The 25466-nt window shown below is 35.3% G+C and overlaps 1 protein-coding gene and 1 long non-coding RNA gene across 5 annotated transcripts in view; one reads left to right on the top strand and one right to left on the bottom strand.

The window, feature by feature from the left end:
* Positions 1-270: 270 nt before the first annotated feature.
* Positions 271-25466, bottom strand: part of ANKRD28 (ankyrin repeat domain 28) — a 116298-nt gene continuing 91102 nt past the window's right edge. For 3 of the 4 annotated variants that reach the window (XM_064413498.1, XM_064413488.1, XM_064413480.1), the window contains 17 exons: positions 23965-24028; positions 22589-22657; positions 20887-21027; positions 17559-17670; positions 16912-16938; positions 15946-16020; positions 14755-14956; positions 13230-13317; positions 12718-12835; positions 11889-12108; positions 10779-10866; positions 10599-10682; positions 9937-10082; positions 9683-9765; positions 9462-9544; positions 7109-7200; positions 271-2000 (listed from right to left, as the gene is read on the bottom strand). In XM_064413498.1, the coding sequence (XP_064269568.1) occupies positions 1714-2000; positions 7109-7200; positions 9462-9544; positions 9683-9765; positions 9937-10082; positions 10599-10682; positions 10779-10866; positions 11889-12108; positions 12718-12835; positions 13230-13317; positions 14755-14956; positions 15946-16020; positions 16912-16938; positions 17559-17670; positions 20887-21027; positions 22589-22657; positions 23965-24028 (1979 nt within the window). In that variant the 3' untranslated portion in view covers positions 271-1713. Of the gene's footprint in view, positions 2001-3666; positions 3772-7108; positions 7201-9461; positions 9545-9682; positions 9766-9936; positions 10083-10598; positions 10683-10778; positions 10867-11888; positions 12109-12717; positions 12836-13229; positions 13318-14754; positions 14957-15945; positions 16021-16911; positions 16939-17558; positions 17671-20886; positions 21028-22588; positions 22658-23964; positions 24029-25466 lie in introns of all 4 variants that reach the window. The other variant, XR_010358762.1, reaches the window with a different exon arrangement.
* Positions 2115-8708, top strand: LOC135296810 (uncharacterized). The gene is made up of 3 exons (XR_010358814.1): positions 2115-2418; positions 2832-3932; positions 8596-8708. It is a non-coding gene; the product is annotated as an uncharacterized LOC135296810 (long non-coding RNA).

Below are 25466 nucleotides of genomic sequence, written 5' to 3' on the forward strand. Positions count from 1 at the left end.
CATTAGTAGAACTCACATTTGGGTTTTATTATACTCTGTAAAATATACAGGAATCTTGAAGTACTGAAAGAGTGCAGGTAAATACAGTATTCAAGCAGCCACTATTTCTATGTACATGCTCATTAATTCTTCAAAAACCTCACAAAATTATCAAATAGATCAAAATACTGTCCCATGTTTCCACACTATGTTCAGAAAAGCAGATGTTAATTTACAATATCAAAGATTTCCAGTTTCACAATACAAAAAAAGATAAAAATGAAATTGGAATCAGTTTGTAGTAATTTATTTGTACTTTGCCAGGACACGCAAGGATTCCTTGCATGTACATAAACAAATTCATTTGAAAAGTAACAGTTATAGTTAAAGCAGAGCCAAATAAAGTAAACTCATATTTAACAGACAAAACTTCAGCTTACTTATGTCAGTTTTTCATTCTTCAGGCAATTAAAAAAAACCACAGTAGTCTGTTATAAATAATAAAAAAAAAATTGGGCAAGTCTGAACTACATTACAGGGACCTGTTTCTGCTGTTTATTTTCTAAATGGAGCACAACAAAGATACACAGCTCTTCCCACAGACCAGACACTGTACTTTTTTCTCTAATAGGGAAATATACTTTTAAATTCACCTCCCCTCCTCCCTCCCCCTCTGTAAATCTGGGATTAAAAAAGAAGTGACAGGGATATGCAATTTAAATCTTACATACAAATTTATGATGTAAGGAAGTAGATAAATTACTGAAAAGAACTCTCAGTCACAACAGGGTTATCGAGACATTTATATTCAATTTTTTATGCAGTTTCATAGTTTGCTAGTTACTCATGTATTTTTAAATTAAGAAAAATTCCATCCAAAACCAAAAAGTTAAAAAAAAAAATCTGTAACTGTGCAACAATTACTTCTTCCCTCCCACATCTCCCACCCCTTCCTTCCCTTATTACACTGTACATTTTTCACCCTGACTTCACCTTGTTAGCTGGTTTAATTTTAGTATTATAAAAGTATGACAGATCATTTTCATTTCACCTAAAAGAAAAAGAAAATAAAACTTAAAAGCACATCTGCTTTTTTTTTATGGTACATTTAATAGTGTCGGAAGGCTTTCAGATGATTAAAAAAAAATAAAATTCAACATTTAACCCCAAATCTAAGCTTCTTTTCCAGAAGTAATTAAGGTTTGGTTGAAATAACTTCTCAAATAACCTATTCCAGTTTTCAAAAAACGCATTTAATTAAAAAAAATCTTTAAGTTATTTGGTCCTTTGGCAATTTGCAGCACAAACAATGCCTACTGTACCAAACTCATTTATTGCCTTCAAAATGGTTTTAGGTTTATTGAGAGCATCTGAATCTAGCATCCTTTGTCTTGTTCATTTACACCAAGTTGGGTGCCCAGTCTGCAGGAATTACTCCTGGCACCAGAAACAGAATGGTAGAATACAGTTAAATAAAACAGTTTTGACATTCTTTATTTTTTTTTTTTGCCATGGATTCAAAGTACTTATTCAAGAATTTATGCTTCTTCTGCAAAATATGCTCTTAAAAATCTTCCTAGAGTCTCACAGATTTTTTTTTTTATATGTAACCACAATAAAAAACATCTTCTCAAAGGTGTGTCCTCCTTCTGTATTCAAACAGCAACAGCTTTCTGATAGCACGAGTCTGACCTTCCAGCGTGAGGGTTCACTCAGACCTACAAAAAGTATCTTCTAATAGGTCTCAGAATCTGAATCATTGAGCTCGTCTTCTTCTGTGTAGGGGTAGCCACCTTCCCTGCCAATGTTGTTGAAAGTACAGTAGGAGCTGTGGTCACTCCTCATGATTGGCAAGGAGTCGAAGGTGACAGTTTTTGAGGTGTTGGTGTAATGATTAATGGCATTGAAGGTGAGGGAGGGCAATGTGCTGCTCGATGAAACAGGCATCATGGTGGCCAGGATGAGAGCCAGGCAATCGGCCACGTCCTTGTTGGGTGCGCAGGCCAAGGCCGGCGTGTAACCTGCAAATCAAGAGAAAACAAAACCTTCTTTAAAATAAACACAATGGACAAACTTCTCCAAGCTCATACAATCTTTTAGCTGCAAAAGTGTTTTACATTGCTTAGTTCCGCACTGTTTAAAAAACCAAAAAAATGACATAAATGCATTATCCATTAGTATTTTAAAACTTCTGGTTACAAAAACAATGTTGAAATTAATGGGCTTTGCAAAAAAGATGTAATTGCTTTGTTAGGCACAGCCAAACACTCTCGGCCAGTGAGAAAAACCCAGATCTGAAAATGGTGAGGAAGTCACCTGGCTGAGGAGAGACAACTAAAAGCAGCCAACAGGGACAGGTGACAGCATTCACCAATGAGCTACTGCACAGACTACAGCTCAAACATTTCTTCATCCAGAATCTCCACCACATCATCACAGGTACTTCAATAACACTGTGCTATCTCAGTAACATGCTGGCTAAAGGATCAAGACCAGTCAATTGAAAAGGCAGAGTGTAATTACTCCATTACAATAGTGTAATATAGTTCATTACAATATTCAATAATATAAATTATAAAGCCAATGCCTGATTTTTATTTGTGTGGTATCAACTAAGAAATCCAGAGACGTTTGAGTAAATGCCAGCTGGGTTAGCAGGCTACAACTTGCAGGGAGACCACTTGGTTGCCCAACTGGTCCAACCAAAACTCTGCCAGGCATTGCTGCTGTGACAACCCCCAAATGCAGGAGGTCTCGGGCTGTGGAATGATTTGCAGTCAGGTCACGTAGCTGTGACATCTCTTCTGGGTTTCTGTGGCTCTAATAATCCCCTACCATTGTTCCTTCTGCAGCTTCCCCTTCTCTGTGTACTTGCCTCTATTCATTCAATGTCAAGAAAAATGCTTCGAATTCTCCTCAGCAGAGATCTGGGCACTGCTCCTGTCTCAGGTTTTGCCATTTGGATGGCCCTGAGGGTGAGTTCTGGCACAGGTCTCGGTGCATCTACAGCACCAAGGGACTGTCCTTGGTGGTGCCACTGGCAGCTCTAAAAGCAGGGCAGTCCCCCGAGTACCACCACAGATCACAGCTAATTCTGATGCCAAGAGCAGGAAAAGGTCCCCTCCCTGGCTCCACCCTGCAGCATCTCTCACTGTGTGGGACAGAAATGCCCACAACAAGCTCAACAGTAAGACTCATATTCAGGTACCTTTGGGAGTCTGAAGTCCTGCACTAACCTGAAATCCAAAAGTTCAAGGTGTACAACATCCAAGTAAAAAGCACACAAGTAATTTTAAATAATAGATGGCTTTAATGCAAAGTGCATGACAGACTTCTATCCAGACTAAAGGAAAACAAGGCAATGCTCATTCTACCAGCAACTGTTTCAACTACTTCAAAGGAATCATCTTTATTTTAGAAGTAGGTCCAGATCAAGTTTTAGGACAGAGCTCAGGAGCAGTTACTGTATTGTACAACTGCACATAGGTATTAAACCAGTAAGCACATTGTGGAAAATAACCGTAGCTAGAAATTAGGAAAACAGCAAACGGGACAGTCTTGCAGTTGAACTATTTTTCACTCAGGACAGACCTTGTGCTTGATGCTTTGAAAAGAGCAAGACAAGAGTCCCTGCCCAAAGGAGCACACAATCCAAGGAAACACAGATAAGTCAAGCACAGAACGCACCAGCTGACCATGCGATAGGGCCGTACAGAAGTGCAGCGCAGCGGATGTTTTCATTGTTAGTAAGGTACCACAGCACTTAAACAGCTCAGAGTTAACAGTGACAGTCTGCAGAAGAGATACATTTTGAGAGGATTCAGAAGCAAGGGCCAGGGCTCGCCACACCTGGATCATGACTGCATTTCAGGCATGTAAGGCAGAACAGAAGGCTCAGAACTGATACTCAGATGCACACCATTTAATCTATAGCTGCTGGAGGTTGTATGAAGGTAAGATGACACACAAAGTAAGTTTATTAAAGCTGGCCATATTCAACACCATTCCTTTCACTAACGTGACTTGATAAAAGTTCAAAGAAGAAAAACAAGCAGTCATCTGCTATTTTAAGGGCTTTATTTGTTTGTTTGACCCCTTCCCCCCTCCCCCCTTTTGAAGACTTCTAGGGTCTTGAATACTCATGTTCCTTCTGGAGCAGAGCATCCAGTTCATCATAAAAAGGTCAATGTAAGGATTAAACAAAATACTTGCTTCTGTTAAAAGTTCTCTGTTCTCTAAAAACTGTGTTTATAATTAATATACAATTGTAGGTCTCGAGCTCCTGGCTTTCATAAGCAGGAATGAAATAACCCAGTTTTATTCCTGCCTTAGACATAGCAAGATGAAGTAACTGCTTACACCACAGAAGACAGACATCTGTGTCCTCCACCACATTAACTTATATAAACTACACTATATCAAATTCAAATTCATAAGAACAAATTGCAATTTAATGTCACTTAACTGCAGAGTAATAATTAAAAAGCCAGTGAAACAGCACATATAAATACTTTATATTTCCTTTGAAGATGATGTTGGTAAATGAACTGACTCCACTGAAATACTCTTACTCAGCTCCCCTGTAATGGTCCCCATAATCTGCACTTGTAACTGTGTAATGCTTCACAGAACAACAATAACAAAATATTTACTATCTTCATTTGTAGATGGGGCAACTGAAGTAGAGTGAGTTGGGGCAGCATCCTTGCACAACAAAAACAAGGGTCTCATGATGGACACTAACTTAAGGCTGAGGCTCCCCCTGCCCAAATGCAGAGCTGCTGCCTCCCCTGGGACTTGAAAGTTGCCAGGAAGGCGTCCAGAGGAAAATCAGAGGTTAGTGATGTGGTCAGTGCAATGAGAGCTCTCAAGATCAACTGAGTGAGGTATTAACACTGGGAAAGAGATGAGAATCTGGGGCAGAAGTCATCTTACAACTACTTGCAGAAAAATTCCCTCCAGAAAACTGGACATCTCTAATATAGACTAAAATAGAAGTTAAATACTCAGGAAAAAAACCCCACTGCAAAACAAAACACACAAAGAAACCCCCCCTGAAACATGGGTTGAGTGACAAAATAAAACTTTGTATGATGTCAATGAAAGAAAAAGCCAATAATTTCTTTTAAGATGGGCGAATTTGCATTAATAATGTCCATTTCAACAGAATTTTTGTAGATGAAGGTGATGGCAATTTCATCATGACAGGTGCAGAAAAATGGGGAAAAAAAAGAAATTTGAATAAGAATTGTTATTAACAGTGATCCAGAGCTGAGAATGAACCCTCAACACAACTGCTTTGGGGAAGCATACTGGACAGTTAATTTGCTGTTTCAGCTGCATTTAATCTATGAAGAAGCAAGAGGATTAGATTTTTTCTACTGGCATTAGATCTTAAACAAAAATGACCTCACCATCTTAAGAGATGCTATATGACAAAAGCAGTGTGACATCAAATTCGGAGTTTAAAAAAATCTTATAAACTATTTATAAACTGAAATGCAGGTAACTGGAGTGATGCTGGTTTTCTTCAAAGCTCATGTTTTTCAATAATGCTCAGATATAGCAGTAGAGGACTCAATTTATACACCCATAGATACAAATAGAGACTGCTTGCAAAAAGTCAATGTAGTTTTTACAGAAAGGACAAATTCAAAGACAAAAAGTGGATCATCACTCCGTAACAGCTGAGGCTCTGCTGGTTACATGTTCCATATATCAAGACAGGTTCCATGTAAAACACTAAAACTTTCCAAAACTAAAATTAAACTCCCATATAATTTAATTCTGTATGAAATGTTTGGCAGATCACTGAACTTATCTGGACTATGCTGAAGTAAGAGAATGTCAGTGTTGTGATCCAAAATATTCCACTGCCTATTTCTTCAGTCAGAAAAAGAATCCATCAAGGATTCTTAATATATTCTCAAGGCTGCTTAAAATTTTATTTAAAAAAGCAATTGCTATTAGAAAGAACCACAGTGAGGAAAAATATTAGATAGCACTCAGACTTATTTTAAAATTTAAAATGTGAGCAGAATCAAAGAGAAGATTTTTAGATCCCCAGGCTGCTAGGGTACTTTGACCATAAATTTTTTTCCTCTGTTATGTCAAAGATCCATCCTAACAAGGGACTGTACACGAGAAGCACACAAAAATGCAAGTGTCTCCAGCCAGCATACATGTGATGAGAAGCAAAAATAAAAAAGATATATCTTTCAATCTTTTCATTTGAAGGAGTTTCTTCTAGCACTTGTGGCCTATTTTAGGCAAGGAATGATCTTTAAGTCACCCAGGTCACTTTAAGCAGTGTAATTTGAGAAACACACAGAGAAAGTCACAGTGAACATTAAAAAACTTTCCAAACTGGAAATATAATTGGAACTATTAATTAAGCACATCACTTTTGGAATAAAAAACAACAAACAAACCCAAACAAAGTCAAAAAGCAAACAAACCATTGCCTCACCCACCCCCAAATCCCAGCTACCGCTTTCATGGCATAAGAGACAGTCTAATGCTTTCAAAAGCACAGCTTTAGAGGACCACAGATATCTTACATGAAAATATGTGAATTAGTCAGTAAATCTAATTTTCTTTTCTTTTTACAAGATGCAGGATTTATTCTTGTGATAAAGCAGTTACTTCTTACTTCTAAGTGCCAAAAAACTCTGAAGAGCCAGAAGCTTGAGAACAGTATCTGTGAGCTGTAAATCATCCTAGCTTTTAAAAGCTAACACCAATATACCTACTGTGACAAAACGAATAGCAATTCAATCCAGCTTAACAGCTGAAAGTTATATTTTACTTTGAGCATTATGTTTTTCTGACCATTTTTGGTATGCCAAAGCTAGTGCATTTATAGGTGCATCATAAAACTACTTTTATAGTGCATCATGAAACTACAAATGCAAGCCAAACTTTTCTGTGCCGTGACCTGCATTGTTCTGAGTTTTCACTCTCCCTACACTTCTGCTGCTTTGCTAAAATGATCCACCACCAACGCATTTTTTTCTGTAAGGGTGACCTACTGCAAGGCTCATCTGGAGTTTCCAGAGTTACTGCTTTTCAGGGAGTTGAGTTTAGAACCACAGTTCCTTACAGGAAAACAAAGTTAGATTTTTCTTACCATTTTCATCTACAGCAAGTACACTTGCTCCCTTCCCTAAAAGCTCTTGAACTACAACCGTTAGTCCATTTCGAGCAGCAACATGCAGAGGTCTGTGAAGACAAGCAAACTCATATATAAACCTTAGAACAAGTCATGAAGTAAGATAGGTAGCTTGCATCTAGTTAAATGTAATACTTATACTTCTACATTATTTACACATTATATAAATATTGTACCTGTAATAACTAATATAAGAAACTTAGCAAATCTCTTTTGTTATTGCAAAGAAACCCTACAATACCAATTGTGAACTTTCTTCTTTCCATGGCAGCACACAGTGAGGAAGCAGCTGCTAGTAAAGATGTTCCTGCTTATGGACTTTATCATGTTAAAAAGTCAGAAACACTTGGCACCCTCCTGTTGATAAATCCCCCACTCAACTGCTGTAACAGATACAGTCTCACGTGAGAGTAACTGCATATCACTGCCATCAGTCACTGGAGCTCTAACAGCAGAATGGCAGCCGTTTGCTGCTACATCTAAGTACCCATAAGAGATGCAGAAGCACTTCATCAATCTGCCTTCTAGAAGCCACTATATTCCATTGTGATTAGAGATGAAAAAATATTTCACAGTATAATGCATGAAGCGAGAAAAGCAGATTACTTTTCAAAACCTCAAACTACTAACCATAAATCAATTTTGTGTTGACTTGCTCTACAAAGGAAAGTGTAGCTGTATCTCAAATATTCTAATTATATCTTTTTCAAATGCAACAGTTTTTCAAAATTGGTTCCCTTTGGCTTAAATAAAACCTTACTATCACTCAGCAGGAAACAGAATTATCAGCTTACTTCCCTTCTGCTTTATAGTGCTCTTCATTCATTCTAAGATTCCTGAAGTTGTTTGAATTAACTATAAGCTGGAAACAAATGCCTTACTTATATATCAGAAATGCAAAAGATACAAACAGGAGCAGCTGTATCTATGGTGCATACATTAAAGTATTAAAAATACAAGAATTACCACACCCCACAGGTATACTGAAAAATGTACTGTAATTAAAATAATTTTAATGTAAAGATTTTAATGCTTATCTTGCCACAAAGAAGGACTTTGTTTAAGCTGTTCAGAAAGTCAATTTAGTTATTAAACATTTGCTAAAGCAGTATTATTTAAACAATGGTTAAAACCTTGCCATTTATATAAAAACTTTATAGAGGTGCAAATGTGTACCTATTTTATCCCACAACATCTCTAGATAAAACTATTTGAGCCAAGGCACATGGGTGGAATTACATGAGCCTGTGGTAGCATACTTTCCCACATCTGTTCCCATCTCCTTTTTGCTTTTCCTTCTCCCAGGTTGTCCTTGCTTAAAGCCAGAAATAAGGCAATCAATCCTTTCCTGCTTTCTGGTTATTTCATGCTGCCTGAGGTGCACCAGGGTGAGTAGCAAAAGCAAAGGAAGAATTCTTACTATTTTAACTCCTTAATTCAAGCAGATCTCAGGGAATACTTGGAAGCACTCTATGAGCTTGAATATGGCAAGATTCCAGAAGAGATGTAAGGCCAGAAAAATATATGAGCTGCTTACAAGTTCCAGAGTAAGGTGTTTTTTGGTGGTTTTTTTTGGTTTTTTTTCCCCCTAAATGGTCTGTGATATCATTACTGAAGCAGTCTAATAATTCACGTGCATAACTCAGCTACACATCGTGTGTAAAGTATTCCCTGAACACAAATGCATTCTCCAAAAGGAAAGAAATGCAGAAGAGTCATTTTAGTAGTCTATCTTGATTGGTATGACATATCATACATTTCTAGGGTTTCCTTCTGATTTAGGCTAACCAAATAGGTTTAATTCTACTTGAGGGATGATCTTCAGAAAGGTTTAAGAACAATGTATTCTCCATGATATTTAACAGAAAATAATGTTTCATCCTTGTAACATGAAACAGAAAGCATGATCAAGAATAAAAGCACACTTCAGGCGGTTATTTTTTTTGGAAGACCAAGTCTTAGTTTGCCTCAAGTTGTTGAATGAAGTGATTTTTAATTTAAAAACTGGATAATTTTTAAAATAGAAAAATTTCAGTTTACAGGTAATTCAGTGGATTGCAGTAACTCCACACATGAATCACAATAATGTAAGTTTTATTTATCATCCTATTCACCCACAAGAAAAAAAAAACATCCAGAGCTTTAAATATGAGCAAAACATCCTTTTAATTCCAAACTGGTTCAACTGTTGGTATCTATTAACAGTTGAAATCCAATGAGTTTGGAAAAAAAATCTGAAAAATATTCCTCTTTATGAGCAAGATACACACCAAGAGCTCATCTTTCAAACACACTCCCTGCTGATACGTACGTTTGCAAGGCTGCGTTGGTGGCGTTGATGAGGTTTCTATCTGTAATCTTCTCCAGGATTAACAAGGCACTAGTTTCATGACCCTTAACACAGAACAAACATCTGTCACGTAACAAATACTTTTCACAAATTGCTTTGAGTGTTTTCTCAAAGTAACAATACTTTCCAACAGTGCTTGATAACACAGAGCTCAGCACTGATAAGTCAGACCGTGCACACACCTTGCTGCAAGCCAAATGAAGTGCTGTGTTCTTAGAATTGTCTTGCAAAGTCAGATCAGCCTTAGCACTGCTAACCAGCACCTCTGGGGAAATAAAGACTTTTATTAACTAAAAGCATAGTCCTTAAAATCCAAACAGCAAAATGAAAACAGAATTTTGGCAAAATATAGTCACAAGAACATTAACTGTAAGGCTACTTCACCCACAGTAAGATTAAGAGCTAAGAGCAGAAATACATAAAGCTTTCTCTTTACCAACTGTATTCGTCTGTCCATTTTCTGCAGCCATCATTAAAGGTGTTTTCCCAGAAGAATCTACAGCATTTACTTGAGCACTGTGACCAAGCAGAAGCTGTAGACACTCAACGTGATCTGTAAAAGCTGCTGCATGCAGAGGTGTTCTACAACAGATCAAAAGACAATATGGCCATGTTCAGCCATGCTTTCTACTGTATTCAAAGGGGAATCCCTGCCTGTGATCTTACAAATAAAAAAGACTCTGCTGTCTCTCTCACTGATCCTTTGCAATTAGTATTGCTGGAGATGTGACTGCTGCATTTAAAAAGTCCCTTCTGGGTTCGACTAATGCCACCCACACAGTTTACTATAAAAATACAATTTGATTCAGAAAAATTAAAAGATGCATAAAGCTCTATCCACAAAGTGATAAAATTTAAAACATGCCCCAAGTTGTCTGTATAATAAAAAGCCAATTCAAATTCACTGAATCACAACAGGATTTAAAAAATCTAAAATTTATTTCTAGCACAGAATAAAACAAAAACTTTCAACGAATAAAGCAGGGGGGGGATGAGGAATAAACATTAAGTAGCAAATACAAACCCCCCAAAGACTGAAGAATTTAGCACAGCCACTGTATGGCATTACAAGCATTCTTTGTGCATTTGCACTCTTACCTTCCTTTTGAATCTGTTGAATTTACAATACCACCACCTAGTGTGTCAATTAACATTTCTGCAGCACCTTCATTGTCATTTATCCTATAATGAATTAAACAGACTGTTATTTACAGAATGATAAATCTTTTGTTAAATACAGCAATGAAATTTATGAAGAATAATTTTGTACTTCCTTACACAGCACAATGCAAGGGACTGAAAGAATTTCCTTCCATTTTCTGAAAAACTTCCTGTTCCAGGAGCAGCTCTACACAACTGTCGTGACCTAAAGCAAATGTACAAGTTAGGTATTGAAAAGAAGGGAAAAGGTCTAACTATGGCTTACAATGAAAAATGTGTATCTAAATTAGATTAAGCACTATTGTATTTGAAAATTTCAAAGAAAGACTGGTTATATTCAACAGGGCTGAACATTCATTATTTAGGAGCCAATATATTCGTAGAATTCTGAAAATCAAACTGGTATGTAATACTGTAAACTTTATGAAATTTATAAGGTACCTCACACTGTCTGAAGAACATCCAGAACACCTAACTGAATTCTTTACACCTCTGCATTTCAAAATCTTCTGTACATTCATCACTTTGTCTCCATGAAAACAACTCCACCATTTGAGGTTTATTTTTGTTCCACATTTCGTTGAAATTATCACTCAGCTGAATCAGCTCAGTAGTTATTCACTTAATAATAACTGGTGAAATGAAGGTCTAATCTCTTACTTCTTGATTTTTCTCTATCACGTAATTCAGAGATGCAATAAAAACAACCTCTACTATGTTCTAAATGAACACACAGAACAAAATTTTTAGCAAAGGAGCTGAATGATTTTCCTATATTTTAAGGTCTCGCTCATTCTCAAATGCATGAAAAGCATGAGTGAAAAAAAAAATTCTTATTGAATCACTTTTATATTTTCTTATGCCTACCATAGTTGACATGAAGCAAGTTTAAAATAGATTTAATCTGAAACCATTCCTCCTTATGAAAGTTATTTTTTGGCATGTGTGTGACACATTTCTATTCAAAGGTATTATGCTGAATTTCTTTAAAGACTCCTTGAGGCATAAAACTAAGATAGTATATAACAAAAATGTAGGACAAAAGTAAACATCTCTTATGTATTAGATGTTAATACATTCTTCTTCAAGAAATCATGTGTGTCATTTTCACTCATTCAATGATAGAGGATGGACTTTGTATGTTGCTTTTCTGTTAATATTAAGTTATTAACACTTCTACCCCGATATCAACAAATAGATTTAGAGCTGTATTTCAGTGCAGTTTACCATTATAGCAGGCCCAGTGCAGTGATGTGTAGCCGTGATTGTCTGCCAGTGCAGGTGCTGCATCCACAGAAGTAGCTGACTGCAGCAGAGCTCCCAGCACACCTATGTGGCCACACGCAGCTGACAAGTGGATGGGGGTCCGTCCCCTACAGTCCCTCAGTAAGGACTTAGCACCATGTTGGAGCAATGCTTCCACACATTCCTCATGCCCAGTAACTGCCTGTCGGAGGGAGACAGGAAAGGGCCAGTTTGAAAATATTCATGTATGTAAGCCAAGGTGTAGAACTCAAGCAAGCAAACCTCAGGCAAATTTTTGCATTTTTAAGGCGTAACAAAATAAGCAAAGTAAGTTGCTATTTTTACTCCTAAAAATAGACATTCTGTTGGGAAAATAGCAATGTATTATAATACTTATGTCAGAATATTTTCTTGGAATAACACTAAATGGAATAGGAATAACTACTAATCTCTTGGGCTCATTCAATTGTCTTATCTGGCAGACACTATAAACAAAATATTTGGCACGTGGCATGTATCATGCTTTTCTTCCTTCCATTAACACTGCTTTCTCCTCCACAAAAAACTGTACTCTAGGACCTCTCCAGTCAACACTTTACAGCAAGATTAGGAGGTTCTAGAAGTCCAAAGGAATTCTGAGGGTAGGTAGTAAACAGGCAGAATCCACCTTTTGAATGCAACTAAAAATACAATTAAAAATTAAAATGGCAAGTTGAAAATAATGAGACATTAATTAACACTACATATTAAGTCTTCATTTGAAATTAGCATGTAGGAAAATGAAAATGAAAGAAAGGGACTATTCCCTTACCCCTCTATGTAATGCTGTCCTTCCCCACTTATCTTTGGCATCTACATTTGCTCCTTTGTTAAGGAGTGAATAAACACAGTCGGTGTGCCCATTGAGAACTGACAGCATCAGAGGAGTCCTAAGCAGAGACAGAAATAAAGTGGAAATTTACACTTGGAAATTTAACAGACTAGCACTCAGCTCAAGCATAACAACTGCTATCCTTCCACTTAACACTGCTAAGATTTACATCATCAATGACCTTCCACTCATTTGCTTTTTAGATTCAAGAAAATAAAGTAACATGCCCCAGTTCAGAAATCCTGATTAAGGAACTAGATATATCTTCTCAGCATCTGGGCAGTAAGATACATTTTAGTTTTCTCCCAACTGAACATTTTTCACTCTCAAGTTTATGTTAATTGCAATAATTTCCTTTTAAAATTAGTAAAAAATAACTACTGTAATATATTTTTTTCTTTTACAAAATGTAATAACTTGGGTAGAACAGGATGTCCATCATTTAAACTCACTGTCCATTTCCATCTTGAATGTCCACTGCATTCTGTGGCTCTGCATTTCCTATCAATAGCCGCAAACATTCCGAATGACCATTTGTAGCTGTAAAACATTATAAAAATATGGGGTTTACATTAATTGCCTTTGAGTAGAGAGCTCAAATGGAATGGCAACCTACTTGCTCAGACTAAAGCCCATTAGCTTGAAAACCCACTGTACAATTTTACTATTGTTATAACTTGAATTAAAATATGAATACTAGAAAATTTCAGGAATCAGATATTCTCAACTGTAGCGTTAGAAACAACTGATTCCAACTACCAACTGCCAACAGATTTTATGTATATATATATTAATGAGGTTGCATATATTAAAATTAATTGGAATATATGCTTATACAACATACACAAGAAGGAACATTGAAATATAGAAAATAGCATAATTTTTGCTTGTTTTAAGGCACTGGGAAACACATAACTAGCAAATCATAGTCAGACTTTGTTAGCAAGTGTAGCATGTGCAGTTATAAAATAATAATGGAAATTTAGAAAGGGGAAGGAAATGTAATGCATAGATGTAATAAACCAAGCAGTTAAAAAAATGGAAGATGAACAAACAGAAAATTGAGAAATCTCATTTAAATGCAACTCATGAAAGATAAATGATTGCTTCTTGGAAGGGAAATTATTTCTGACCTACAGCTGCAGTATTCAGTTCACACAAGCACAGCGACAATTCATGTTTCTGTAGCTGACAGACATGCTAACACAAGTTAGGAAAGCTCAATCAAATAGAAGAATGCAGCTTGTGCTCATGGACAACAAATCAAGTGGTTGGAATGACGATGTTTGGTACATAATGCTCTTTTTAACTGCAACGCTTCTTGTAACACCTTTACTATAAATGTCAAATTGAATAAGCCTATTTTTAATGTGAGGAAAAAAATAAGACTCTAGTGTGGATTCTAGACTCAGAGAAAGGCAGGCCTAGAGATGTTTTCTAGGAAAGTCAGCAAGAAAATACTGTAAAAAAGATTGCTGTTATTTTGAAAATGCTCAGGAGTCATTTAAATCCTTGGAAAAAAATCAAAGTAAGTTTTCATGTCTCTTCTCAAACTGCCAAAATTCTCCAAGACTCCAGTCATTTTTAGAAGCGTTTTACTGCCAAGAAGGCAATGCAATTTGCCTATCTAAATTTGGGCCTGCAGTTCTGGCCCTTCAGTGAAAGATGAGGAGAGAAGCAGGGACATGTCACTGACACCTGTCAGCACAGCCAGTTGAATGGACAAGGACAATGCACCCTTCCACAGGGAAGTGTGGAACAGCACTCTTGGACTCTGATTTATTGGTTGGTTTATTGGTTTATTTAATGCTGGTTCCTACCTGCAACTGTCTTGCTACATGTTTCTCAGCACAGCATATACCTTAAAAGTCATCCTCTGTTCCTAAATACTATTTTTAGAACATTAATGACAAAGACTTCTAAACACATTATCCATTTCAAAAGCCAAAATTTTGGAGGTTAGTAGCTAGCACATACCTGCAGCATGAATTGGGGTCCTCTTTACAACATAATCTTTCACCAAGATTGATGCTCCCTGATTAATGAGCACATCTACACATTCCACATGTCCCTTAAAGGCAGCAAGATCCAGTGGTGTCCTTCCATTGTTATTCCTCACATCAAGGTCCAGCAGTGACTGTACTAGCACTTCCAGAGCTTGATGGTGGCCATGATAAGCCTACAAGAATAAGAAAATTCTTCAATTTCCCGTCCTTAATGTTTGTCCCTTTCTTGCCAGGACTCCATAAATGAAACTGTAAAGAGACTATTCTTACTTCAGCATGCAGAAGAGAAACTGATGCAGCACATAAGTAGTTACAACAGTTACAACTAATTTAAAAACCCCACAATTTCAGCAAGAAGGTTGGTGTTTCTTTCCTATTTTATCCTTTCAGTCAGCAACTGCAACTACTCCCAGAAAATCATCTGTCTTCAATCTGCATAAATAACAGTATTTTGACTACCCCACAATGTTTCATCATTTTATGTTGTAGTTACATCATCCTCAGATTATTTCAAGTGAGGAACATAAGCAAACTTAAGTAATTTCTTTTAGATTTTTACACAAAATATTATTTAAAAGCACCTGTAGTAAGAATGCAGTACAAATAGCTTTCATTTACTACTATCAAAGATTATTTTTTACTTTGTACATATATATATATATTTATGTACTGCATGAGACTATTTTCAGAAAGTATAGAGTGGTTTTTCAATTGCTTTAAATTCAATTAAAAGATCAAAGCTACACATTGAGCTGGTTACTCTGTATTTTGAATATTTTTTTATAGACAGAATTTCATCACTGTCCTACACTACTCCTTGTGCAAATCTTTCCTAAAGTACTAAGGACAAACATTTCTCATACTAAACAATTAAGAGAGTAAAACAATCTAATGATTAAAAAAGTCATAATTACTTATAGAACAAGTCTTATAAAAGTTTCATTAGCATAGATTTTAATTAGAAAATTCCACATGAAAGCTGTTCATGTAGCAAATTTCAAGTGACATGCAAAAATCATCCTGTACACCTCATTCAGGAATATTAGTACATATGTCTGCATTCTGTTTATTAACCTATTTTGAAAAAATCAGAATGAATAAACCTGTGCAACAACTGTTTGCTACCAGACGAGCTGTCATCACTAAAGAACTGAGAACTTACAGCTAAATGCAGAGGACTTATAGGTGCTCTGTTGTCTGAGTCATTCAGCATGTCAGTACCTGATGTTTCCATCAGCTTAGAGAGAAAAAGTCAGAGTGAGTGCAAAACCCCCTCACCTTTGAAAACACTCAGCAATAACTGCTACAGTTTCCCATACACACAGATTGAAAAATAAAGGAGAAAAAGTAGGAAGAATAGTATAGAATTACAGATGTCCTGATCTTCAACATTTTAGAGCCTAATCAACTGCAACATCTCCCCCATATTCAAGTTCCAACCCTAGTCATTTAATTTTGCATAATAACGCAATAATTCAATAAGAAACTGAATTAAAATTAGTATTTTTTCTGAAGTAGCACTATGAACAATGAATACAAAGGGAAGACAAGGATAGGTGACAGCAGCAGCAGGAAAAAAACCCCGAAACATCAGCCAAGTAAGCATTCTGATTAGGTGAAAAGTCAGCAGAAAACAATATGAAAAGCCAGACAGCAGGATGGATTTCTCAGAACAGGAAAACATTTCTCAGAGAGAAAAAATGGACTCAAAAAAAGCAAAAGCATTATAGCATTAAAATATCTATGTATATACATTTCTATTTGTGACTTTCAGATGTGTTCTGAAGTTTTATTTCTGGGTCTTTTTCAAGACCATATTTAATTAAGTACATTAGTAGAAATAAAACATTCAAAGTATTTGAAGAACACCAAATGCATTCAAATTACATTTCATTATCACCCATGGTCAACCAACTGTTTAAGTAAAAAACTACATGGCTTAAAAAATGATTTCCCATTTTAAAATGGTAAAATCCAATTAAATCTAAACTGTAGTTGAAATTAAATGCATTCATGCATTGAAGAAATGGTTGAATGAATAAGTCTAAAAAATAAGCAGTATTTTTAAAACTACATGCTCCCTTTTGCTCTACAGTAATACTTAAAAAGTGAGAAATAATAGACTTACAACATCTAGAGGCGTTTCACTTGCAATCTGTAATTAAAAACATCCAAAATTTATGTTTGAATACATTTAAATATAAAAGAACAATTTTAATGAAAAAACTGAAGTTGTATAAGACAGCATATCAAACAACACAAACATATTTGCAAAAGGAGCAATACAAAATTAACTATGGCTTAATTATCTGAAATTCTATTCTGGGGCCACCAGTTACTGTAACTGCATGAACTATTTTATAAGGCACCCTTTCTTACAGGCTTTCCCCACATTTTAATTTGCTACTTTTAAATGACATTTATGAAATTTCTTAAAAGTTCTCAGTGGGATGACTTGTGGTTATTTCAGCCACCAGCAAAAAAAAAAAAAAAGTAGTTTAGTTTAAATTAAAACACAAACCAAAACTAATATCCCACACCTTCAAACAGTTGTTTCATCAACTAAGAATTTTTCATCTTTTTAAGCCAGTATCTAGCATCCTAGCTCCTCGTTTTGCTTCTATGTTAGGAATACCAAATGCTTAAATTTATCTGCAGGCAGGCTGAAACCAGTTTTGACCCAGCTGACAGCCAAGGTGGGGGAATCCCCTGGCCTCTGCAGCACAGCCTGTAAGAGCAGCAGGTACACCTTTCATCCAGGATATGTTCTCTTACCAGTTCAAGACACAAGCGATGACCGTAAGCAGCTGAATAATGAACTGCATTGTATCCTTGTTTGTCTCGGATCCCAGGGTTGGCATCATTTCTTAGCAAGTATTCCAGGCACCTATTCAAATTGACATATGCAACCATGTATCTAAATGCTGAATTTCAACTTAATGCTAAGTGATAAATTGTTCCAATTCAACTGGAAAATAGAATACAGCACACAGGGACACTGATTTAATGTACAATATTGGCTAGGACTACAGAAAGCTACCTCATTACATCAAACATAAAGGTCTATCACAAAGCTTCAAAATTTGAAATAATCCTGCATCTTCTGAGTTATCTGACTTGGTTAAAACTAGTATTTCATGGCTATTTTCCTCCTAGCTAACACAACTGCAGTTACCTTTGCTAATATCAATGATTACTATTTTGTATGCTTTTCTGCATGAATCCCTTCTTCTGTATGTTATATGCAAAGAAGAGAAGCAGATCCTCATGGTAGCATGTAATACAAGAGTAACACACACACACTTCCACTACCAGACACAATTTTAAAAATTTGTTTATCCAGTTGCTGTCACAGATATATCTTACCATTCCTCACTTCCACTGCACAAATTTATAGGGCAGAATATGACCGGCCCAGATTCAACCACACTCGGCCAGGAGGATGGGAAATGGGGATTCAAGTCAGCTCAACCTCTCCCTAGTTTTCTAGGAGTTTTCTGTTTTTAAGAGACTCCATGTATGCACACTAAATGATTGCAAGCAATAACCCTGCTGTTTCATACTTTCATGTTGTCTATCATTTCAGCAACATTTTCCAAAGTCATTATAATGCCCTTGAACTTGCTGGTGACGCTATTCATTGTTCTGAAGTGTACAACATCCCTTCTTCTCTCTGGGATCACTAAATACTTCTTTATCGGAGGTGTACTCTCACTTCCATAATTTTTTGCTCAGCATAAACAAGGACTTAGTATGTAGTGAAAAAGGTAATATTTCTTGAGTTTTAAATAATAACATATGTAACATGAGACGCAAGTAACTTTAAAACTAGTTCAGTATAGCTATTAAAAAGCTACTTGTAGAGCAAATCTATGTTTTTAACCAATCAATTCGGGGTTTATTTGTCCAGTAAACAAATGCCTAGACTTCATTAATGACAACTGTACTTGCATGTTTTTGTTTGAATTAAAATGAGATTTATGAGAACCAAAAGACAAATCAATTTGCTCATTAAGTATGAATTACAGTTCTTACATTTCATTTGTCCAATCATCTAACTTTCTTTTTAATTTGGATCAGTAATTTTGTGTTAGCATTCATGGTTCATTAATACATGTTACATGTCATGGGCTCTGGCTACCTAAATTTCTACAATACACTAAATACACTGCACAGAGCCAAGTCTGCTAGAAATCCTCAAGTACCCAATCTTTCATGTGCAAACCAGATAATTATTTTTGATTTTTTTTTCATCTAAGAGAGAGATTACTCCTGCATCTTTCACATAATTAACTCTCCTCAACAGGTCTCTTAAAGAGGATATTAATCAAACTTTCTGAAAGCCCAGGTAAATTAAATTTATTTCCCATACATTTATTCTTTATTTTTTAAATTTATTTTCCATTAAAAAAGTATAAACAGAAGGAAGCTTTTTTTTCTCCTCTAAGATGCTGCTTATTCTACCTCATTCTGAAATCATGTTTTTCTCTCTAGTCTTGGTAAAATGGGGCTTAGTGGTGATCGTTCCAGATCAAAAGAATTTGTTAAAGATACAAAAGAAATAATTTCAAACAGGAATAAACCGGAAAATAATTTTCAACAAAAACATCCTTGTCTCTAAAATCTGTCTTTAAAGATGTCTGAACAAAGACCATAAAATTGCATATAAATATCTTTGGAATTTTATGTAGATAGTTTTCTGACATGTTTTTTTCCCAGGCTTTATATTCTGACTCCAGTAATCATTTTTAACTTCATTCCTGTTTGAATGAGCTGAGCAGTACTGGTTTTCCAGCTGTTACTACTCATCTTGGTGCATCAATGTAAAAGCTTCTCCTCAGGCCATTTCTGCTTTGCAGAAATGTTAATGAGAAGGGCACCAGCCCATGGGCTCCAGAGATGATGCTTTGAGTTACCTCCCAAAGCTCTGCAGTATTGTCATCATCACTCCTGCTTGTGCCTTTTGTGAGACAGATGGCAAAACGATGTCATCTGAAGAACCATAATAGTTTGGAGGTTTTCAGAGCAACTGTGAAGCTAAAATTATACCTAGCTCAACTTGTAAGAGGGCAATTAAAGTAAAATTATTTCAGCAAGCTCCAGCAGGAATTGAAATTATTTCTAAAAAACAGCAGACAATTTAATTTTGAAATTTGGCTTTACATTAAAAAGGCATATTGTTCAAAGGTAATTAAATGGCCATAAATGTATTCTTTATTTAGCCTTCAAAACCCAATCTGTAAGTTATACATCACCTCATTTTTATTGCTATCTCACCCTTTAAAAGGTGCTATATTAAAAAAATGATTTGGCACTAAGCAGCACATCTCCAGGGAAGGTGTCACTGTGTGCATATGGAATGTGCTGCTGCACACCACAACCTGCATATGTGAGTGTGTGCACAAGATGTGATGCTCTTCTTGTCTCCTCAATATAGCCAATGTCTGGAGCTTAAGTAATCATCACTTTGGTGCTACCTATATACACTTTGCATATAAGCATCTAAATCATTAATCAAGATGTCAAATATAACTACTGGTTAGAAAATAAACACATGCAAGAGATCATGGATTTATGAAAGATTCTGGATGCATTTCATTCATAGAAGTGTAACTACATCATAAAAATTTACACTATCAACAGATAGTTATGTTTGGCATTACAGCTGTAATTTACTCAAACATCAAATAGACAAAGCATCTTATATTGAAATATCAAGTTAATATCCATCCTTCACTGGAATTTGCTTTTAAGGCAAAATGACCCTACTGCCCATAACTATTAATAACCCCCACGAAGGATATTTGTTCAACCACTACACAGTAGATAGGATTAAGAATTCTATTCCCAATTAATTTCTGATTTAGGATATCTGCATTATAGGACATAAAATTATTACAATACATTTTCCTGCTGTTCATTTTTTTCCCTCTGAAATATTTGTTACATCAAGTCTTTTATATACAATGCACACACCTCTGTCAAGTTTGATCCTTAAAAATACAAGAAATGCATTTGGCAAATCTGAAGGCAAAACACACACGAAATTCACAGCCCAAATGTTCCTAATGAGAAAGGCTTTAGTACAAATCATGCCACTTACTTCCCATCTGTGTCTGATGCAGCTGCATAGTGCAGAGGTGTACAACCCCTCTCATCAAGGTCATTCACACTAGCTCCAGATCCCACAAGGGCAAACAGGCACTGATAATTACAATTGGCAGCAGCATAATGGAGTGGAGTTCTTTAGTACACATTTAAATAAAAAGTACAATGGTAAATAACAGCAAAATAATATTATAGAGACAGAAAAAGCAAAATAAAGTGAAACTTAAATCCTCCTTACATTTTTAAGTAAGTATTTGTGGTGAAGAATGCATCATCACAGTACTAAAGAATAGGGCTGCTTTCTATGAACCACTTAACAATGCTGAACCATATATAGTGGATTTATTTGCCAGCCAAAATATGTACAAACTTAATATTAAATGGAGTTTTATTTGAATTTTCTTGTGTAAACTTAGAGAAGGAAATCCAATTTACATTAGAAATACTATTTTCTGTTAAATAATTTTAAGCCACATGGAAAAATATGGACAAATCAAAAACTGCACAAGAACTAAATATAGCACAAATAAAATACAACAATTGCACAAACAGACATTTTTAATAAACAAAGCATAATTTTGCCTAAGAGGTGAAAACATTATTATTTATTTTTATCTATACTGACATAGCAGAGGCACTGTTAAATATATCTCTTCTTCTTGTAACAAAACCATGAAATATTAGTACTGATGCATAGTCACAGAGAAAACTTATCCCAGCTTCAAATACATAAACAATTCTCTAAATATGCCAGTTTAGCCAAAAATTTTAAAAGACCAGCACAACTCAGAATTTAATTTTCTATTTTTAAAAAGAGACTGCAGCTATAAATATCTTGATTTTTGAGGAGATAGTCAGGCTCTTTCCTCTTCCTTAATATATCTTTTTCCCATTTCTCCCCATTTTAAACTAATATTTTTCCATCTCCTGAAAAAATGGCTCTATATAACATGAATGTTAAACAAAAATCCAAATCAAACCAAAAGGAAACCCCAACTTTCGATGACAAAAGTTGTGACAGAGAGTTGTTTGTTTCTCAGGAAATAATGGAAGTGGAATTTAAAGCAAAATACAACTTTGAATCTATAACTTTTTCTTTAAGTCCTACTCCTGCTCTTCACATCCCAGAAAATCATATTTTCCATGATGTGACATGAGATTTTACATAAGTATTGATCCTGCCATCTAAACTTAAATAATCATATACTAAAAATAGAAATTAATGTCATTTCAAAAGAGTTCAGAGATCAAACAGGAAAGCAGAAAGGGATTGATACTGTAAAATGAAAAAGGTAAGGCAGTTATAATAAAATACTGGGTATATTAAAAAAAGAGCTTAGAAATAGGCACAGATTTATAGATTTGATTAATACATTATTTGGAAAACATCAGTAATGTCCTTGGATGAGAGCAATTTAAACATATTAGATCCATGTTATAAGGAAAGAAAGTTCACAAAAATTACAGTTGAATGTGAAACTCACTCTTTAAAAACAAGACTAAACACCTACCTAACAAAACAGGATTACAAAATATGTTTGTGACTTTTGAGAACATATGCTGAAACACAGTCTATTAGAGACATCATATCATAAAAAACCATTTAAACTGGAATGCAGACTTGGTCACATATCAATAAGCTGATACTGCAATACTTTTAACAGCCCTCTCCAATATACAAATCTGGAATGTCTTACCTTCCAAATCTGTCCTTTTTGTTGAAGTCTGCACCAGTATTTAGCAGAAGATTTAGGCACTCCAAATTCCTATTAAATTAATACACTGTTACTTGTGATTACAAATTTTATTTCCTTAATTGGTCTCTATAAATATCAGAACTACTACACACGAACATCTCATATGTTAAGTTTAATGGAACTGAACTATAATGTGAATTTTTGATATATAAATTTCTGTATGTAAAATAGATTCCATAATTTATGGACCAAACCAATAAAGAATATAAATTATTCCAAGACCACATATATAAATTTTATTGATACCAACTGGCATGCATAAAGCACATAAACATGAACCTAATTCAATAAATAATTAAATTCTTATAAACAAACAAACAATAACACCTGCATGTCACATGCTTTTGCTACCAGGATTCCAGCAGAGAGGCAAGATTTTTCTGCATATTTTTTAAGGCCAAATGTAAGTTGAAGCATAGATATTTTACTTTTTAGTGTAATCAATTTTCAATAAAAATATTATCATCATAATAGACATACTATATTGTTTATTGTTTAAACACAATTTTTGGTAACTTTCCTAAACTGGAGATGAGTGAGGGAATGTGTCACAAATTATTTGGGTTTTATATGAAGATACAGCATTTTAATTTTTACTACTTGCAAGGATGTATCTAGCAAGTACTTTTGACTTAGAATGATTACTTAACAGTATTACTTAAACAACATTCAAACAGAAAAATGAATATATCAATATCATGGAGTTCTTGTGTCCCACAAAGTGTATCATGAAATTTATTACCCAATTCTTCCAGGCAATTTTGAGTAGCTGCTATAGAAAACCTACAATACAATAACAATAATCAATATGGATCACAACTCAAGTGATGAGCAAGTAGTTCTGACTACTTCATCCACCTAAGCTCTGGAATTTAATTATTGCGTTTAGTTTATTTAGACTGACCTTTTATTTATGGGTTTGGTAAAAATAAATTTCCCAAAGTTGCTGTTTTCTATCTCATGTCCCACAGTGACCTGAGGTGGGCATGCCATCTTTGAATGCTGTAAATTCTAAAAATTTTATCATCATCCATGGGAATTAAAAAAAAAAAAGATCAGTTCATCCCCAAACATAAATCTAATGTAAGGTTGATGACACTTGGACACTGTACTCCAGCAATGGCTTATTGAGCTGAATGTTAATTATTTTTTTGTTTGCAGATAGAATCAATCTTGAAATTATTTTCATGTTTACATAAGTTCCAAGGGGAGAGGGCAGGAAAAACAGAGAGGAGATAATAGAAAAAAAGAACAAGAATGATCAGAAATTGAAAAAGAAATACTGAATATGAAAGCATGAATGCTTTTTTACTCACCCTCCAGCTGCAGCTGCATGAAGACAAGTCCTGCCAAAGTCATCTGGTGTATCAATGTCAAAACCTACAAAGCAATTATTTTGTAAAATCATTATGTAACATCACCTTTCACAAAACTGCTGTCATCTGCTGTTGAAGAGAAATGCTTGCTAAGCAAACTTAACAGCTATTTGCAAAAGAGCACTCAAGCATTAAAAAATACTTCATTTGAAACATGCCCTTGCTATTTCCAATGTTTTGAAAAACAGGCATTTAAATAAAACTGAAAGGGGTAAAGCAAAACACAAGTAGGTGCACTCAGGCTGTGTTCTTTCTCTATTCTATTTTATTCTATTCTGTTTACCTGCTAACATTTTGGTGCCATTTACTATCGAATATAAGATATATGCAGGTCATATGAAAATTTAGGAATACGCTAGAATTTATCATTGTTGTGCAGAGATTATTAATTTTTGTGGATGTCAGTATTGCTAAATATAGGAGGTACTTAAATTTTACCCTTGAGTTTAGTGCTTTAATCCCAAAGAAAGAACTTCATTGAGTTGGAGTGATGGCTCCAAATAGCAGTTAATTACAGAGGAGCTCTTTGCAGAACACTGGAGTTTTCTCTTTCTGAAAAGGCTCAGCTGTGGAACTTCACAAATCCAAGATCACAAACATTTGCTGTGTAATTCCATATCTACCCATATATTTTGACAGAAAGATTACTGTTTAAATCAGGTTTCACAGCTACATTTTTGGTTTGAGAAAACTATTATGCTCTCATGAGAGTTTTGCTCTGGTATAATGTAACTTATTTACTAAATCTCCATTTGTGGTACCTGGGAATGCTGCCTTTTTTTTTTTTTTTTTTTCCAAGAACTGTTGAACAACAATAGATAATGAACAACATAAGACACGTTATTCAAAAATACTATTATTTCAAGAATGTTTTCCTAATCCATATCCCCTAAAACAAGTTTTGTATGCACCACTCTGCTTTTATCCCATTTCAACAGGAACTGCTCTATAGCAAATAATTTAGGAGAGTTTACCAGTTTGGTTTGAAGAATAGCCTTTGATGCCTTTCCACATCCCTAAGTAGCTTACCTACCATCACTAACTACTTGAATGTCATTCAGTACTGGGACAAGGCAGATTGGTGACATTTTGTTAAGGTTTGCACATGAATATAAATGAATTTAAAAAACAGAGATTTTAATGTACATAAGAGAGGCATCTCCCAACCCCAAAAAGGACACATACTCTGCACATACCAATCCCCACATCAAGAGCACACCCTAAATGCTCTTAGCAGTATGTAGTCTTTCTAGCCTGAAGGCTGAGCATACTCTTCAAGTCCCTATCTGTTCCAGGCTAGATTTGCATCCAAGTTTTCCCAATTCATGTAAAAGCCACAGAAACCACTTGCAAGTCCTCCACATGATTTCCTTTGCCATACTGAACCTCCAGTAAGGGCACAGCCAGCACCACAGGATGTGCTGGAAGGAGAAGGAGCCACT

Source organism: Passer domesticus, chromosome 1 (assembly GCF_036417665.1).
Source record: "Passer domesticus isolate bPasDom1 chromosome 1, bPasDom1.hap1, whole genome shotgun sequence".
Taxonomy (NCBI): domain Eukaryota; kingdom Metazoa; phylum Chordata; class Aves; order Passeriformes; family Passeridae; genus Passer; species Passer domesticus.